At 51.0% G+C, this 18,745-nt stretch overlaps 1 protein-coding gene across 1 annotated transcript; it reads left to right on the top strand.

Annotated features, from left to right (window-relative positions):
• The first annotated feature begins 8,057 nt into the window (after positions 1-8,057).
• LOC135408090 (ankyrin repeat domain-containing protein 26-like) lies at positions 8,058-17,621 on the top strand. The gene is made up of 13 exons (XM_064643434.1): positions 8,058-8,275; positions 8,690-8,804; positions 9,050-9,223; positions 9,312-9,415; positions 10,118-10,208; positions 10,806-10,981; positions 11,152-11,245; positions 11,713-11,994; positions 12,301-12,536; positions 14,210-14,342; positions 15,548-15,829; positions 16,519-16,754; positions 17,416-17,621. Exons 1-13 carry the CDS (start codon positions 8,058-8,060, stop codon positions 17,615-17,617), a joined length of 2,343 nt encoding a protein of 780 aa, XP_064499504.1. The 3' UTR covers positions 17,618-17,621.
• The last annotated feature ends 1,124 nt before the right edge of the window (positions 17,622-18,745 follow it).

Below are 18,745 nucleotides of genomic sequence, written 5' to 3'. Positions count from 1 at the left end.
AAAACAATTCATCCCTGGTGAAGAAACACAAAAACAGGCTGAGCTGGTGCCTCGAGGAAGGACCCCCAAGAAAAAACTCCTTGGGGTTTTATCTCCTCACAGTCCAAGCACACAAAACGCTCTTCCTGCTGAGTCCTGGGCTCCTGCCCTGTCTCCAAGTGTCCTCTCCCTTGGCTGCTCCAGGGTGGGCAGCTCACGGCCTTTTGTCTGAGGCCCCTCACCCAGAGCTCATCCCACAGCTCCAACTGCAGCTGCTCCCTGAGCCACCTGCACCCACGGGATTCCTCAGCCCTGGGCACCACGAGGCTCCTGACAGTGTCCCAGGGCCCCTTTGGTTCCATCAGCCCCCACAGTGTCCCAGGATCCCTTTGGTTCCCTGAGCCCCCACAGTGTCACAGGGTCCCTTTGGTTCCCTGAGCCCCCACAGTGTCACAGGGTCCCTTTGGTTCCCTGAGCCCCCACAGTGTCACAGGGTCCCTTTGGTTCCATCAGCTTCTGGTACCGAAAACTGGGAAACAAACTCTCCAACCAGTTTTTTGGGTTAGAAAGCCCACATGACTTCATTCAGTGTGCTGGGTGCATGAAGGTAGCTCCATAAAGCATGCACAGCCACCAGCCTCACAGACCACTTTAGAGTCATGAAATTAATAGCCATGACATTCCTATTACATATTCATTACATTTCCCGAATACATGGGTATGTACTAATTACCTTCATGGACTTACTTGGATATGGCTCTGGATTTTCCAACAAATCTTTTCTCCATGAGAGTATCTGAGACGTGGTCGTGTCACAATGGACTTCTCGTACCATTCTTTGCTCTGACACACAATCCTTGTTCTCAAAACTAAGGCATTTGCAAGGACATGTTAATCACTGATACAGGGAAATAAGGAAGCAAGAGCTGGCACAAGGCTACTAGTCACAGATGTAGGGATCAAACACTATTGTACTACAGTTAAAAGAATTTTCCAACATCTTTCCCCACTGCTGCATAGACTCTGTTTTTAAAACAGACAACTACTTTGGTAACAGTTTGTGCTGGTTTCAGCTGGGGTAGAGCTGAATGGGACATGGGGTTACCCTACACCCATTTATATGCTTCATCGAATCAGACGGTTACAAGCCGTAGTCAAAATAGTTCTGAATCAGACGGTGACAGGATTACAATTGACAGCTGAGCAGCAGCATCAAAGTAGAGCTGCAATATATCAAAACAGATGAGCCTTAGACCATCTTTGGGCAGAAGAAGGAGGTGTGTGGGGGAAACTTAACACCTCGGATTGTTGGTTACAGATCGATGATAACTATGAAGCAGTAATGGAAATAGCCTCTAACATCCGCAAAATGACCCATGTGCCAGTTCAGAGCTGGAAATCTGGGCTAGACGGAGGGTGGTAGTCTGACCTATTTGGAGGAGCATGGTGGAAACAAGTGGGGTTTTCCTTCTGTGTGCCATTGCCAGATTGGTATTTTTACCCTGTTTAATCCCATGTTTCCTATTCAGCAATACCAAAGCCTCTGCCAAGCAGGGCAGTTCCAAGCCATCTCCGTGACGTCACGCCGTCCACGTTATCGGTTCGGCGTGGCATAGACCTTCCTCACCTCTCGATGTCCTCGTGGGTCTTTTTGCCCCGGGGCATCTCTTGGCACTCCAGTGCAGTCTGCACAGTCTCGATCGTCCCCGCTCATCGTTGTAGCTTCCGCTTTTGCCCTCTCAGGGCATCGAGCGCGTACATCCGGGATCTCAGGCATTCTTCGGTCGATCGTCTTTTGCAACGCCATCTGGGAATTTGGACGGAGAGGCCTTCTCTAGCCATCCGGCTCGATCGCCTGGTAGGCAATCCTTGCATGCACTTGCATTGCAGACTTTTCAAGTGTTCTTCTTACCAGTTGTGGCAGTAACATCTTGTAACGAGCAATTATGTCTCATTCTGAACCGGGTCTGCCTTAGAGCCTTTTTGCTTTGACATTGTTGGTCTATAGGTTATCTTGTACAGAGAATATCAGGTTCAGGAGGGGAAAGTGTCAGGCCATTTCCACCCATGTCCATTCCATAGTTTGTGCTGTCTGTCCTTGATGTTGTAGGCCTTTGTCGTATCTTGGTGTCATTGTGGCTCTTCTCGTTCAAGGAGCATATCACGGGGTTCAGGTGCCACCACCCGGGTCCAGAACATCCGTACCGATCGGCACCGCAGCCCCCCATGTGCTTCTTTTCATGTGTAGCGAGGGCACGTTCGTCTCACATCTCAGAGATCATCGGTCGCTTTACCCGAGTGGCATCGTTTCGGACCGTGTCGGTAACCGTGGCCTCTCACTGTGTATTTTGGACATCAGACTTATTCTGGCATTTTTCCATTATTACTCATTGAGGCCAGAATATTTGCAGAGAAAGTTCTCACGCATCCTTCCCTATGGTGGCAGTACTTTCTTGTGGCAATTCATTATGTTCCATCACCGTCCAGGGCCGTGTCAGCGCTCCCGACCGACGATCACTGTTCCGCAGGCCACGTAGCCCGACCGTGCTTCGGGCGTGGGAATTGTCATCAGAGAGTCGTCTGACATCTTAGCATCCCATTCGTTCATATTTGGCGCGTTGTGCGTCTCTGAGCGGGATCGGCTCGGAGCTGCCCTGCTTGGGGGTATAGAGTCACAGTTAGGTAGAGTAGCACACAGCGTCAACGGTATAGGCGTCTGTCATGGCTCTTTGGGCCTACAAAATGCAAAGGGTGGGTCTGGGGGTAAGTCCAAGGTCATGGAAGGCACGCTTCAGAGTCCCTCCCCTTTTGTCTTACAGCCACCCAAAGGAGATTCAGATTTCTGAGGCGAAAGATGGCATCGGTTTTCTCGGAACTTACAGCGACCGGGGAGAGATTGGCTGAAGTGTCGTCATCGACGGAATCTTCCGAGAGCCGCGGGGAGTCCCTGCCTAATGAGTTATGGACTACATGTGTATAGCATTGTATATGTTTATTTTGGTTTGTAGGTTGCTTCTTAGGCATAGTTATTGTGTTTTCCAAGTAGAACAGGAAAAGTCAGGCCGCCGTTTCTTTGTATTGCCGCTGTCATTGGTATCGCCTCGTACTGCTCCCTATTGTACACTTGTGTTGTAGTCGTATCGGTCCGTATCCAAAGGTCACGGCGTCACGTTCCACGTGTCAGTCACGAATTGTATATCTTTGTGCCTTCATTTGTAGTGCTTTTCATGTCGTGTCACTTGTATTGCCATGTCATGTTCTGTCTGGTATACTTCTATATTTGCAGTTGCATTGCTCTGTATGTGAAGGTTGTAGTGTTGTGTTGCTGTGTGTCAGTTAGGAGCTGTACAGCTTTGTACCTTACTTTGTTTTGCTTTTTATGTTCTGTCACTGGTATTGTCTCATAATGCTGAGAGGGGTGTGCTTGACCATGAGGGGTGTGCTTGTTTTGTCAGACTCGGCGATTTGTTTCTTTTTGGGGTTTTTTTGCAGGCCCCAGGGGAACCACGTTCCCAAGGAGGGCCATGGATGTACAGCGATGGCCCCTCATGGGCCAGTAGGTAGCGGAGCGGTTGAGGTGTGAGTGAGGATGAAAAAGGTTTGTGTGTGTTTTGCAGTGGTTTTAACCTTGTGTTAGTGTTTTTCTCTTTCAGGTTGTTGTTACATAATTTAAGATTTAGAATAAAAAAAACCCAGCTGGGGGATTTTTTCTTTTCTTTTCCCCCTCTGGGTTTTTTTTCCCAGGTCCGTGAGGCGACGTTCGTCGCCCAGGTTTGGGCACGGGCTGTCCCTGGCCCCGGGTTTTGCAAGGCAGGACGATTTTTAGATTTGTGAGGCTTCCCCAGAACCGTGTTCCCGAGGGAGTGCTGCACATTTGTCCCAGTAGTTGCTGGTGGGTAATGGAGTGGTTGAAGAGCGAGTGAGAATGGGTTTATGTGTAAGCTCCAGGGGGTTGTGAGTGAATGAGTGTAACACTAAGTGTGTGGGGGTTTTTTCTTTTGATTTGCATCTGGTGTCAAATCGAAAAGTAATTCAATCACGTTTGTAGAAAGCAGGTCTCATTTTCTCTTGTCTTGCCTTTTTTTGTGGTTTGTTGGTATTGCCGTGCATTGTTTTGTAATTGTGTTGACCAGTGGAATACAAGGTATTGCATCTGTGGGTTGTACTGTATTGTAACTTGTGTTGTAACCTGTGTGCTAACCTGTACAGTAACTTGTGCCTTGTAACGTGCCTTGTACCGTGCCTGGTAACTTGTGCAATTTCACAAGGTCACAAGCAGTCATTCCATAAAAGTGGCGGTCTGAAAAATAAAAACTCGACACGATTCCAGTATGGGGAAACTGGAATGCTTTATTGAACATGAGAACACAATTTTAAAGGCATCTGGGGCTGGACATGTTAATGAAGGGAACAAACTCTGTTAATTGGGGAGTTACACAAGTTTTTACTGCAATTTCCAAACAGTTAATTTTTCTTCTAGTAGGATTACATGGGGGATAGAGGGATTACAGGGGTTTAGACATGGTTTTAACAAACCTCTCAAAAAGTCCTTTCTTAATTCTTCTTGGAGACAGATTTATATCTTCGGGTTGCACATCAACAGGTCTCTGGACAAGGGTTTGGACCCTTCTTCAATCACAAGATGTTTGTCAGCCTTGTTTTCCAAGGTTTGTGATTCAAATTTACCAAGCTTCCTTTTGCTGAAAGCTGGGTTTGGACTCCCGCAAATAAAGTTGCAATAAAGTTGTGGGGGTTTTTCCCCCTCTTTGGCTCCTCTCTTTATTTTGTGTCATGGAGTCTTTTCTCTATTTCTTTCTTCTCTTCTTTCCCTTTCTCCTCTTCATCTCTCTTCTTTCTTTACTCTGTTCCCTCTTAGTTATTTCTCTTAGTTATTTCTCTCTCTTGCCTTTTCTCTTGCCTTTTCTCTTAGTTCCTTGTCTTGCTTTTCTTTTGCTCACTTTGCTTAGTTTAAAAAAGCAGCAGGACGGGGACTGGCTTGCTCTTGGGGAGTAAATCTTTACAATAAATTTTAAATTTAATTATTTTTAAGATTTATTCCCCAGGAGCAAGCCAGCCCCCGTACTGCTGCATAAAACTTATTCTTTTTATTCTTTTTATAGATGCTATACAGCACCTAAATAGCCTCCCTCATACAATAATCAGATAGCTCACACCTTATGCACACCTACAGCACTAATTAACGAGGAATAAATGTCTAATTAAGGACTAATTACCAAATGAAGTAACTAACTAATTAACTAATTTTGTTCCACAACCCACTGATTAGCACCTGATGAGTTAACAAGGCAACTAACTTTTTTCCACGACACCCTAATTACCACATAATGACCTAATGACATAATTAATTATTTTTCACCAACCACTAATTACCAGCCAACAAGCTAGCTAGCTAATTAATTTTCTGCATCACCCACTACTAGGCAGGCAACAACCTAATTAGCCAGTTAATTTTTTGCACCTCCCACTAATTAGGACTCGACAAGCTGATTACCTAATTAACTTTTTATACCACCTCCTAACTACCACCTAATGACCTAATCACATAATTAATGTTTTCCACGGCCTCCTACATACCACCAAATGAGCTAATAATAAAAGTAATTACTACATAGCCCACTAATTAATTTTCTTGCCAAACTACCTCCGAATTACCTCATCACACAATGAATTATTTTTGCCAAACCTTAATTAGCTGCTAATTACCAAAGGAGTCCCTAATGACCCCATTAATCACTAATTTTTTCCACTACACCAAAATTAGTTGCTAATGACATTATTACAAAACTAATTTTTTTCCACCACACCCCAATTAGTTCCCAATTACCAACGTAGATAATTAATACTTTTCACCACATTCCTACCAATTACCGAATTATCCAATTTTTTTGGACAAACTATGCTATTAAACAGCTTTTTTTAACCAAGGATCCCATAACTGCAAACCCCCACAGCAACACTGTCACCTGGTGACATAGAGAAGGAATTGCACACACCCCAAACATCGAACGTGCCACCGACCGGCTGTGGGTTGTGGGTTGGGGTCAGGGGTTAGTGGTCAGGGTTAGGCTTAGAGTTAGGGTTAGGCTGAGGGTTGGGCTTATGGTCAGGGTCAGGGTTAGAGTTTAGTGTTAGGGTTAGGGTTAGGGTTAGGGTTAAGGTCAGGGTTAGGGTTAGTGTTAGGGTTAGGGTTAGTGTTAGTGTTAGGGTTAGGGTTAGGGTTAGGGTTAGGGTTAGGGTTAGGGTTAGGGTTAGGGTCAGGGTTAGGGTTAGGGTTAGGGTTAGGGTTAGGGTTAGTGTTAGGGTTAGGGTTAGGGTCAGGGTTAAGGTTAGGGTTAGGGTTAGGGTTAGGGTTAGGGTCAGGGTTAGAGTTAGGGTTAGGTTTAGGGTTAGGGTTAGGGTTAGGGTTAAGGTTAGGGTTAGAGTTTAGGGTTAGGGTTAGGGTTAGGGTTAGGGTTAGGGTTAGGGTTAGGGTTAGGGTTAGGGTTAGGGTTAGGGTTAGGGTTAGGGTTAGTGTTAGGGTTAGGGTTAGGGTTAGGGTCAGGGTTAGAGTTAGGGTTAGGGTTAGGGTTAGGGTCAGGGTTAAGGTTAGGGTTAGGGTTAGGGTTAGGGTTAGGGTCAGGGTTAGAGTTAGGGTTAGGTTTAGGGTTAGGGTTAGGGTTAGGGTTAAGGTTAGGGTTAGAGTTTAGGGTTAGGGTTAGGGTTAGGGTTAAGGTTAGGGTTAGTGTTGGGGTTAAGGTTAGGGTTAGGGTTAGGATTAGTGTTAGTGTTAGGGTTAGGGTTAGGGTCAGGGTTAGAGTTAGGGTTAGGGTTAGGGTTAGGGTTAGGGTTAGGGTTAGGGTTAGGGTTAGGGTTAGGGTTAAGGTTAGGGTTAGAGTTTAGGGTTAGGGTTAGGGTTAGGGTTAAGGTTAGGGTTAGTGTTGGGGTTAAGGTTAGGGTTAGGGTTAGGATTAGTGTTAGTGTTAGGGTTAGGGTTAGGGTCAGGGTTAGAGTTAGGGTTAGGGTTAGGGTTAGGCCCCGGGTGTGACAAAGGGAGGGCCAAGGCAGGGGATGCTGAAGACGGCTCAGGTGGCGCAGAACTTCTGGGCCTTCACATGGTGTTGTCATTGGGGCCAAGTGGGACAAGATGTGTTTGAAATTTTCTTGCTGCCCTGCTGTGTGCTGCCCGTTGGCTGGTGGAGCAGCAGAGCAGAAATTCACTGTTGGCATCTGGCAAAGCAGCAGGAGAGAGCAGTTCTGAGGGGGAGGGGGGTGAGGTGTCTGCTCTTCAAGAGATACAAGACAAAGGAGTTGGGGAATTGTCCTGGAACTCTGGCCTGGTGGGCTTGGAGCGCTGGGTGGGCATTTCTTGAGAGCTGTGGTGGGTCCCACCTGCTTGGGCTGGGATCCCACTTCCTCCTGAGCCTCATTTGATGGCAGTGTGCCCAGAGGCAGCTCGGGCTGAAGCAAAAAGCCAGAGCGGGTGATGCGGGAGCTGCTCCAGCGCCTACCGCAGCCTCCGGCCCGGTGGGAGCGTCCCGGGCCCTGCCCCGGGGCGCCCTGAGGCGGGGCAGTGCCCACTCCCGCCGGCCGCCCTCACAAGGCCCAGGCCGCCTCCTTCCCACGAGGCCCAGCAGGGCCGCCCTCACACCTGCCCCGCCCTGCCCTGCCCCGCCCGGCCCCACCCTGCCCCGTGGCCTCTGTCACACCCCACGCTGACGTGCTGAGCCTTCCACCAGCCATTGTGACGCCACAGGCGCCAGTCGGGCACGGCTTTGTTGGTGCCCGCAGCCGGCGCCCAGAGCTGCTGTAGCCTCTCGGGGAGCAGCAGCACATCCCGCTCGGGGAGCATTGCGCGCCTGCATCGCCGTCTTGGCAGCTGCAGGCCACGACCACTGCGCAGGGCGACCTCGTCTGCCTTGTGCTTCATACCCTCTGCCCGTCCTTATTCTCACCCTTGTCCCCTTTGTCACCCTCACCCTAAACCTCATCCTCATCCTCATTCCTCATCCCCACTTGGCCCCCGGCAGCCCGCCGGGGCCTTCTTGCCCTTCCTGCTGCTGGGAGCTCCAAGCAGGGCCATGCCGTGGCTTCTGAGCAAGGAGCGGCGGCAGTCGCCCTCCAGCAGCCCCAGTGGGCAGCCCTGGGCTGCCACCAGCTCCAGCAGCGCCTCCCAGCTCCGGGAGCAGGGGCTGGGCAGGCTGCACCGCGCGGCCGCCCGCGGTGACCTGGGCTGGCTGAGGCGCTGGCGCTGGTACGTCAAGGTAGTCGGCATCGACAGGCCAGACCAGGAGATGCGGTGAGTTCTGGGCCACGCTGGTGGCACACCTTGGCTGCTCCTGAGCCGAGCTGCAGTAGTCCTCGGCAGCCCTCTCTTAGGGACAAGGCTTGAAAAGTGACATTTGCCCTGTCAGCTGGGACAGGGAACTCTTGAGCTTTTCACTGCTCGGAGCTGCTGGCCGGGCTCCAGCGCTGCTGCAAACGCGTGTTGCCCACCTGCCCCTTGGCCGTGCTCTCTCTGCAGGGCTGTTCTGCAGCTGCTCAACCCTCATCTGTTCCCTTCTGCCCTCTGGCTCATCAGCACAGGCCTGTAACAGCAGCAGCAGCAGCAGCAGGAGCAGAGTCGGAGCAGAGTCCCCAGGGGGCTGGGTAGAGACACAGCTTGGGCTCGTCCTTTGTCTGTCTGGGTTAAGAGCGTCTGTTTAATTTTTAGGACACCTCTGCATCTGGCTTCAGCCAATGGCCATGCAGATGTCGTCAGATATCTGCTAAGAAAGAACAGCCAGCCCAACCTCGCTGACAGCTTCAAGAGAACAGCCCTGATGAAGGTGTGTGGAATGCCTTCTGAGCTTGGAGGTGGGGCTCAGTGCTGGGGTGTTAAAGGGGAGGTGTCTGGCAGGATTCCTTGCAGGGCAGGGCCATAGAAACACACCTATTGCAATGGGCACGGCACAGCCTCTGTTAGCTGATCTTTGAAGGTGGTCTTCTATGGCAGCACTCAGGAGCTGAGGGAGTCGTGACAGAGGGGGATGGAAAAGTTGGAAGCCTTTCCCTTTTGGTGTGTTGTTGCCAGGCAGTCCAGCAGGAGCAGGAGGAATGTGTTGCTGTTCTGCTGGAACACGGTGCCGACCCCAATCTGGCAGACGCTGACGGCAACACTGCCCTTCACCTGGCTGTGCTCTCTAAAAACACAGCTGTAGCAGGGCTGTTACTGGAGCATCATGCCAGCAGTGATGCTCAGAACCAGGTAACCTTGGCACGTGGCTAAAGCTGCTCTTTCCAAGAGCTGCACAGCTTGTCTGTGTCTTTCTAATGGGGATTCTTTCTCTTTTTAGTGGGGATTTACCCCCTTGAAACTTGCAGCCTTCCAACAGCATGAGGAGATGGAGTGCCTTCTGGAACAAGCAGCTGGCAGGCCTGCTCAAGCCCAGGGGGAAAGGTGAGGGCTTTGTCAAAACAGCCCCCGGGTGTTCTGGGTAGTCTGCAAGTGTGACCCAGACGAGGGGCGTGGCAATGAGCTGGGAAAAAGAAGGAGCAGCCCCGTGGAAGCAGTTCCAGTGGGACTGGTAAATGCAGGTCTGCCCTTGGCTGCTCTCCTACCTCAGGGGCTCTCGTCCTTTGCCCCCTGAGGTCTGCAAGAAAGCCTTGTCTGTGGTGCCCTCCCCACACCCAGAGCCAGAGCCCCGGGGAAACTTGCCAGTAGCTCAGCAGCGTGGCTGCTCTGCAGGCCAGGGGGGTTTGAGGCACGGCAGAGTTGGGGCGTTCAGTGCTCTGAAGGGAAGCGTTGGGGGAAAGAGAAGCAACACTGTCCCAGGGGACACGAGGGGCTCCGAGCGCACAGGAGAAAACTTCCTGCCATGGAGATGGTCAGGGGGTCGAAGGGCTTGCCCTGGGAGTTTGTGCAACCGCATCTGGGGGGACTTGGAAGAGCAGTGCAAGGAGCCCTGAACAGCACGGCCTGAGCTGGTAGCTGAGGCTGCTTTAGGGAGGCCCCTTGGAAGAGAAATTCTCCAGTGCTTCCATGGACTTGGCTTTGCTTTCCCGGAGCTTGTAGGAAAGGGAGGAAGAGCTCTTTTGGGAGCAAGCAGGGGAAAATGATGCAGGATCAGACATGTTTCCGATGAAATTTTGGATGCTTTAGGACTGCTCTTGTGGTTCCTGGAAGCCATGAGGCTCACCTGGAGGAAGATAATCTGCGCTTGCAGGAGGAGCTGGACAGGGCTGACGCGGAGGTATGGAAAGCCTGTCCCCACAGGGATAAACCTGGGGGTGCCTGTTGCTTCCTCTCCATCCTGAAAACGGACAAACCAGTATTCTGGCATCCTCTGCTTCCTGCTCAGGGGCTGCTGGGCGCCTCTCTCTGCACCACAGTCCGGGTCTTTCCCACTTCAGAGAACTCCCCGTGCTCCCCTGGTGCAATCCTGGGCTCCAGAGCACATGTGCCAGAGCACTTGGCCTCTGACACTTGCCAGGCACCTTCCTTTAGGGAGATGAACTATTTCACTCCTCTCCTCCTGGAGTAGCAAGCAAGGGAATACAAGAAGTGTCCCAGGTCACAAAACAGGTCGGAGGGGCAGTGTCGGTGCTTAGAACTGAGCTGCAGGAAAGCAGTGGAGGGAGGGGAGAGGCTGCTGTAAAAGAGGACAAAGGCATCCAGCTTGTGTTCATTGGGGAGTAGAAGTGAAGCTTTGAAGGGACTTGAATGGATTGCAGTTCTTTGGGCCGAGGGGATGCACACAGACATGCAGCACCTGAGTTCTTCAGCAGCAGCTGGCTCCTCTCTGGAAAAGCTCCCCTGACAACTGTGCATTCTTCCCGTGATTTTACAGCCACGGGAGGAGGAAGAAAAGCATCTTCAGTCCGAGCATCGTGTTGGTGGCTTGAAGACTGCCTTGGATGACAAGGAAAGAGAAGCAAGAACATCTTCCCAGAAACTGCAGGACCTCCCGCTGGCATCTTCCGAGACCAATCCGACCGTAAAACAACTGGAAGAAGATGCACAAGAGTAAGAGAGTAACCCAGTGAAGTGAGGGGTCTGTGGCTTTGGGGGACTGGGTGGAAACAAGGGGAGAGTCAGTGGGATTTTGAAGGACACTTCTGCTGTGGCTTCTGTTCCTTAGCACAGTTTGTCTGGCATTGGCTTTTCTGGGAATAAGAGCTGTATTTCTTCTTAAGCTTTGCAAGTGGAAACAGCAGATTGGAAGCCACTGTCCAGCAGCCAAGCAACAGCGTTGAAGCCCTTCCGAGAGCCCTGCAAGCCTCTGCCTCAGTAAGCTGGTCCTAAATGTCCCTTTTTGTGACTCTTGAGCCTAGTTGCCTATTTCTGTGGGGCAACTGTCAGATGAAGTTTTCCTGGAGAGCCTGGGGAGCTCAGTTTCTGCCTTCTCCTCAGCAGAGGCTGCTCAGAAAGCAGCCTGCTCCTTTCCCCAGCTGCTACAAAAGCCCTGAGGGTATTTGCTGTGCTGGACACTGGAGGAATTCTTAGATTCTAAATGAGGAGTTTCATCCTGAGCTCCAAGGGAGCCGGAAGTATTGCTGCCAGAAGTGTCTCCCAAATTCTTAAGTAGGTCCAAAGTTCCTTCTTTCTGTTGGGGAATCTTTCAAGTGTTTTCCAGGCTGGTTTCCAGTAGATGATAAATACAGTTGCCATGGCCACCCCCTTGAGAGGTTTGCCCAGAATTCACTGCCTTTAGATCATGCTGAGTTCCCTTTTCTTTTTTTTCTTGCTGTGTCCAGGGTGGTGAACTTTCCCAGCAGCTGGACATGGAGCCTGGAACAGGCATGCAGCCAGAGGCCTCAAAGCAGGCTTTGAGAGAAGAGCTGTCCAGTCTGCTTGGGAAGTGTGAAAAACTGGAGAAGAGCAAATGCCAGCTGCAAGAAGAGATGACAAAACTCCATCATCGACTGGAGACTTTGGGGCTGGATGGCAGCCAAACAGAACAATGGAAAAGAGAGGTGGCAGAACGAGCTGACCAGGAAATAAGTCCAAAGCTACAAGACGTCAGCCTCGTTTTGCCAGTAAGTGAATTTCTCCCCAGTGTCCACAGGCGCTACGTAAACTTCTCTTGTGGCCACGGTTTTGGGTCTTTTTCTTTTACCCTGTCTTCTGTGTGTTAGCTTCTGTCTTTGCTGAAGGCAGTGGCAGAAGGCAGTCTGGTTGGGCAGGAGTGCTGTCATGGGTTCTGCCTTGGTTGCTGCTGGGAGGGAGGAGGCAGAGCCGCCTCTCTGAGTAAGGCTGGGCCCTTGGAACTGGGTCTGTGCCATTTTGTGCTGGGCAGAGCTCTCTTTGTCTTGTGGAGGTTGAAGGTGCACTGTCTCCTTCAGGCACAGGCAGCCCACCAGGACACATTAGGACAAATTGGAGACAGTCATTGTGATCCCATGAGAATCCAGCTGGAAGAAAGAATTAGAGATCTGGAAAGTGAATTGGACAGGGTCAAAAACACCCAACAAGAGAGTGCTTCTCGGAAAGAAGCAACACAGGGCCAAATGGAAATGTACAAGGAGCTGTATCTGGAGGAAGTGACAACCAGAAGATGCCTTGCCAAGAAACTGGAAAGGTAAGTCCAGGCTTTTTTGGAGTGGTAATAAGAGACTCCTTTTTCTTCATGCATTTGCCTTCGAAATCATCTTCTACATCTGGCCAGCATTATTGCCCTCCATTGGCCAGCAGGGTCTGATGGAGTTGCCAAGATGCTCTCCTTGATATTGGAAAAGTTGTGGCAGCCAGGGGAAGTCCCAGGTGAGGGGAAAAAGGGAACCCCACTGTCCCCATCTTTGAAAGGGGTAGAAAGGAGGGCCCTGGGAACTGCCAACCTGTCAGCCTGCCCTCTGAGCCTGGGAAGGCCATGGAAAAGATCCTTCTAGAAGCTCTGTCAAGGCACGTGGATGACAGGGAGGTGATTGGAAGCACCAGCACAGCTTCCCCAAGGGCAAGTCCTGCTTGACTGACCTGGTGGCCTTCTAAGATGGAGTGACTGCCTCAGTGGACAAGGGCTACCCATGTCATCTCCCTGCCATTCTGGAAAGCCTTTGACACAGTCCCCCACAACATCCTTCTCTCCAAAGTGGAGAGAGATGGATTGGATGTGTGAACTGTTTGATGGATAAGAAATTGGGTGAACAGTCCCATGCAGAGGTGGTGATCAATGGCTCAGAGTGCTGAGGGCCATCAGTGCCGAGTGGTGTCCCTCAGGGGTCTGGATTGGGCCCAGTGTTCTTTAATCTCTTCACTAATGATCCAGAGGAAGGGCTGGAGTGTGCCCTCAGCAAATTTGCAGCTGACACCAAGCTGAGGGGTGTGTTTGACACAGCTGATGCCGCCCAGAGGGCCCAGGACAAGCTGGAGAAGTGGGCCCATGGCAATCTGCTGATGGTTTAACCAGAGCCAGTGCAAGCTGCTGGCCGTGGCTCAGGGCAGCCCCTGTATCAGTGCAGGCTGGGGGATGAAGAGGGGCAGAGCAGCCCTGCCGAGAAGCCCTTGGGCTGGAGGAGAGGCCGGACATGAGCCGGCGATGTGCGCTCGCAGCCCAGAGAGCCAATTGTGTCCTGGGCTGCGTCCAAGGCAGCGTGGCCAGCGGGTGGAGGGAGGGCATTCTGCCTCTCTGCTCTGCCCTTGGGAGAGCCCAGCTGGAGTGCTGCATCCAGCTCTGGGCTCCTCAGCACAGCAAGGACCTCCAGCTGTTGGACTGAGCCCAGAGGAGGCCACCAAGGGGCTTGGAAAGATGGAGCACCTCTGCTAGGAGGAAAGGCTGGGACAATTGCAACCCTTCAGCCTGGCAAAGAGAAGGCTTTGGGGTGACCTACTGGTGGCCTTTTGGGGTGTGAAGGGAGCCTACAAGAAGGATGAAGAGAGTGCATTTAAAAGAGCCTGTAAGGGAGAGGACAAGGGGGAATGGCTTCAAAGGGAAAGAGAGGAGGTTTAGATTTGATCCTAGGAAGAAATTGGTTGCTGGGAGGGTGGTGAGGAACTGCAACAGGTTACCCAGAGAAGCTGTGGATGCCCCATGGCTGGAAGTGTTCAAGGCCAGGTTGGATGGGGTTGTGAACAAGCTGGTCTGGTGGAAGGTGTCCCTGCCCACAGCAGGAGGCTTGGAACTGGATGATCTTTAAGGTCCCTGCCAAGCCAAGCCATTCTAGGCTTGGATGCTGTCTGTGCTGTTTCTGTGAGACTGTGGGGGAAAGGCTGGTTCTTCCTGTATTTCATGGTTTTCTTCACTGATTTGCTGTGCAGGCTGGAAAAGCTTCTGAGGATAGACAGGAGGAAAGTCAGGGTTAATGAAGAGAAAGAAAGCCAGTCCCAGCTGGAAGAAATGAAGAGCAGATATTCTGAAAAGGTCAAGGAAGTTGATAGATTACGAACAGAGGTGAGCTGTGCTCTGGGTGGGGCTTTTTGGTTGTGGTGTTCCTTCTTTTGGAACCTGGGAGATGCTTTCTCTCTATTTCTTGTCACGTTGATGATTTTTTTATTTCCCTGGCTGCATTTTGGATGTGATGGGCTTTTCTTAATGCTCCTCCTGCTGTTCCAGTGGTAGATGACTCGAACTAATCCGGAGGTAGTTCTCATTGTGGGGAAAGATGCAAATGTTAAGGGCAAAGCAGTAGGTGTAAGGGCTGATGGAGGCCAGGCTGTCCTGCAGAGGAGGGGCAAGCCAGGAGTGGCAGCCAGCCTGGCAGGGTGCGTGAGCTGAGGGGCCAGGGAGCCGTCCCACAGGCCCTGAGCAGGAAGAGCAGAACAGGTCCCCTGAGAGTGAGCGGGGTCAGCCAAGAGTGCAGATCCCCCGGCTGGGCCTGAGGGATGGGCAGGTCTGCCGTCCTGGCAGGACATCACGTGCATGGGCTGAGAGCAGTGGGGCCCAGCTCAGGCCTGGCTGCAGCTGGAGGGAGGCTGTGACAGCGTCCTCTGGGTGTGACAGATGAATTGCTGCCCTGGCAGAGAGGGGAGGAACAGCACTGTCACTGGCAGGGCACCATCAGCCCCTGAGCCCTGTCTCAGGCACGAGCTGAGCAGGAGGCACTTGAGGTTTGGCTTTTCTGCACAGTGTTGTTGCTGCCCAGGGCACGAGGAGGACAGGGGCCTCCCAGGGGAAAATCTGTCCCTTCTTGCTCACGGGGAGCTCTTTCAGCCCATCCTGTGGCGGGGAGCCAGAAGGACTGTTCCCAGCAGTGCTTTTGAGGCTGCTGTGCCTGTGCAGCAGTGGCACAGAACCTCTCATCCCTTCTCCGCTCGTCACTCGGATCCGTTGCTGAAGCGGCGTCTGTCAGAGCCACGCTTGGGTTTGAAGGCATCCCTGTAGAATGGCTTCCTGCCTTTGCAGTCATTCCTTTGGAGTCCAGAAGCTTGGAGCATTTTTGCATGAGGAACCCCAAAAGGATGGGAACCTGAGGAATCCTATGACAAATGATGGGAAAGCTGTTCTTGCTGGAAAAGAAGAGCCTGGTTACACTTTGTGTCTAGTCCTGAGCCAGCAGATGATGAATAAAGTCTCCCTGGGCACCTCCTTTTGGGGTTTTCCCAGAATTCACTGCCTTTACATCGTGCTGAGTTCCTTTTTTTTCTTTCTGTCTGCAGGTTGCTGAACTTTCCCAGCAGCTGGACAGGGAACGTGAACAGTGCACGCAGCTGGAAGCCAAAAACCAGGCTTTGCAAGAAGAGCTGTCTGCCCTGCGTGGGGAGTGCGAGAACCTGGCCATGGACAAATGCCAGCTGCAAGAAGAGCTGGCAAAACTGCAGCATCACTTGGAGACCAACGTGGTGGATCGCAGCCAACTAGAACAACATAAAAGAGAGGTGGAAGAACAAGCAGACCAGGAAATAAGGCAAAAACTCCAAGAAGTCAATGAGTTTTTGCAAGTAAGTGAATTTCTCCCCAGTTACCACAGGCGCTACATAAACTTCTCTTGTGGCCATGGTGTTTGGTCTTTTTCTTTTGCTCCTGTAGTCTGTGGGTTAGCTTCTGTCTTTGCTGAAGGCAGTGGCAGAAGGCAATCTGGTTGGGCAGGAGTGCTGTCATGGGTGTGGAATGTGCCGGCAGGTCCCTGAATCCAAAGGCTGCCCAAGGCAGATTCCCACTTTGCAGTGCTTGGGGGGATCTCTGTGCACTGCTCTGCTTCTCACTGCTCATCCTTGGATGGGTTTGGCAACTTGCAGCTGTCATGGCCAGACCTACAGGTGCTTTGTCCTTGTAGGGGGGAAGGTGCTCAGAAAAGGAGTCCCTTAAATGACAGGGGTGGGGTGAGGGGGTGGAGGTGGGGGATGCTCTTCTTGTCTTTGAAGAACCATTTTCCATGTGCCCTGTCCTACAGACACAGGGTCTCTTCATTAGTAGCTTTGAAGCAGAGTGCTAATTTGGGCTTCTTTGCCAATGCAAAGAATTCTTTGCCCTGGGAGCTCCTGGGTTCTGCCTTGGTTGCTGCTGGGAGTGAGGAGGCAGAGCCGCCTCTCTGAGTAAGGCTGGGCCCTTGGAACTGGGTCTGTGCCATTTTGTGCTGGGCAGAGCTCTCTTTTTCTTGTGGTGGTTGAAGGTGCACTGTCTCCTTCAGGCACAGGCAGCCCACCAGGAAACATTAGAAGAAATCAGAAGCAGTCATTTGGACTCACTGAAAAACCAGCTGGAAGACAGAATTAGAGATCTTGAATGTGCACTGGGAAGGAGAAAAAGCAACCAAGCAGAAAGACCTTTTCCAGAAGAATCCACCCAGGCAGAAGTGGACAAGTACAAAGAGCTGTATCTGGTGGAAGCCAAAACCAGAAAAAGCCTCGCCAAGAAACTGGAAAGGTAAGTCCATGCTTTTTTGGACTGGGAATAACAAACTCGTTTTTCCTTATGCATTTTCCTTCTAAAATCCCTTTTCTACATCTGGCCAGCATCATGTGGGAAAGCAGAACGTGGCATATTTGTGGGGAAAGTTCCTTGAGACCCTTCCCTTCATCAGACCTGTCTTCCCAGCAGTAACACCACAGCACTGCCACTATGGCATTACTGGTGTCTTCTCAAGCTGAGGTTGTTTTAGCAGGCAGTCTTTTTGCCAGTCTCTCATCTCCTCATCCTGTGTGTGACAGAAAAGATGAATCTTGTGCCCTTTGCTGTTTGAATAAGGAGAGGCCTCTCACAGAAGAGAGTTGGATTCTGTGAATCCAAAATAAGGCGACTCTTTCTTGGCTTCTGTTTTGGCAGCAGGTCTGAGGGTTGAGCTTTCCTTGAGAAGGCCAGGGTAGCCCAGAGGTCTTATGGAGGTGCCACTTGCTGCTCCTTGCACTTGGTGTGATTTCTTAGGAACAGGCCCTGTGAACAAGCTCAGATCAAAGGATGTGCTGGTTTTGGATGCTCTTCATGCCCTTGGCTTTTAGAAGTCGAGTAGTAGCCAAGGCTGTGGAGGGTAACTTTGCGAAAGCCTTCCTGCCAAAGATGACTCTGTGTGTGCTTGTGAATGTTTCAGAGCTAATGAGAGACTTGCAGAGGCCAACACCAAGCTCCTTTGGGAGCGCCACAGAAGCAGATCTGCAGTCCCAAGCAGCGCCGTCAGCGGACACCTGGCTGCAAGTCCACTTCTGGATTCACCTGGCCTGGGACATCTTGGCATCAGTTTGGGGCTGAGCAGAAGCCTGGGTCTCAGAACAGCACCCAGACACCTGTGGTAAAGCTGAAGACCGGTATGTACGAATTTTCCAGAGTGGTCAGAGGCCAAAAAACATGGAAATGGAAGCAATGAGCTGTGGAACTCCATTCTTTGACAAGAGAAACTGTGGGAAAGAGCACTGTGGTGCAGGAACCTCCCACCTAAGTTCTACACTCTTAACTCTGTCAATGCTACATCTTAACTGTGTCTTGTCTGTATAATTCTGGGCACGACAGGAACGGGATGCAAAAATGGCTCGAGACCTTCAACGAGGTAATGTGTCATTATGTCAGGAGGGTTTTTAAGCAAAAAGGTGACTATTTCTAACTCTTGACAGCTCTCCAGCCATTTTTTCCAAGTTCCTGTGAGAAGTAGGTTTTGGGGGTTTTTCTGCCAGCCTTCCAGTTCAGACTGGAATGTGAAAACTTGCTGCTTCCCAAAACATTGCGTCCAATGTTATGCAGTTGCCTGGAAAAAGCCAAACGCAAAGAAACGCTTGGCTGAAGCTGAAGTTGCCCTTCACCAGAGTTGATCTCAAGCACAAACAGCAAAGCAGCCACGAGATCAGATTTTTAGAAGCTTCAGCCATCACTTCCCCTCCCGTGTACACCCATGGCATTCAGCACTAAACCAAACCATCCCCGTTCTTTGCTGTTAGTTCTTGAGTTTTGCTCGGATTCTGTGATTCATGGCTTGTCTTGGTAGCTTATGGGGTGCAGTCTTTCTTGGAATAAGCAAGAAGATCAATGACAAAAGAGAATCTGTCTTTGGGAAAAGATTATTCGGTCCTTTTCCAGCAAATATCAGTTCACTGCTTGCCATCCGTAGCATAAAACCTGCTGTAGAATTTGAGGCCAGGTGTCCAAAGAGGGCTGTCCAAGGTGGTTTCAGAGCCAACAGGGGGACCACAGACATGGGGTTTGTTCTCAGACAACTGCAAGAGAAGTGCAGGGAACAGAACAAAGGTCTCTCTGGAACCTTTGTTGAGCTCACCAAGGCTTTCGATACTGTGAGCAGGAAAGGTCTGTGGTAGATTTTGGAACATTTACATTGTCCCCCCAAGTTCCTTAAAATGATCATCTCGCTCCATGAGGATCAGCACAGCCAAGTCAGATATGGCAATGCACCCTCTGAGCCCTTTCTAATATCC

The sequence above is a fragment of the Pseudopipra pipra genome, unplaced genomic scaffold, assembly GCF_036250125.1.
Source record: "Pseudopipra pipra isolate bDixPip1 unplaced genomic scaffold, bDixPip1.hap1 HAP1_SCAFFOLD_175, whole genome shotgun sequence".
NCBI lineage: Eukaryota > Metazoa > Chordata > Aves > Passeriformes > Pipridae > Pseudopipra > Pseudopipra pipra.
The sequence above is the reverse complement of the archived record's forward strand: the minus strand, read 5'-3'. Positions and strand labels throughout refer to the sequence as shown.

Bases quoted from the DNA above. Each gene is read 5' to 3' on its own strand.
- LOC135408090 (XM_064643434.1), top strand. From the start codon at position 8,058: ATGCCGTGGCTTCTGAGCAAGGAGCGGCGGCAGTCGCCCTCCAGCAGC. The intron at 10,982-11,151 runs GTAAGAGAGTAA...TTTCTTCTTAAG, and splicing joins CTGGAAGAAGATGCACAAGA to CTTTGCAAGTGGAAACAGCA. The intron at 12,537-14,209 runs GTAAGTCCAGGC...TTTGCTGTGCAG, and splicing joins CTTGCCAAGAAACTGGAAAG to GCTGGAAAAGCTTCTGAGGA.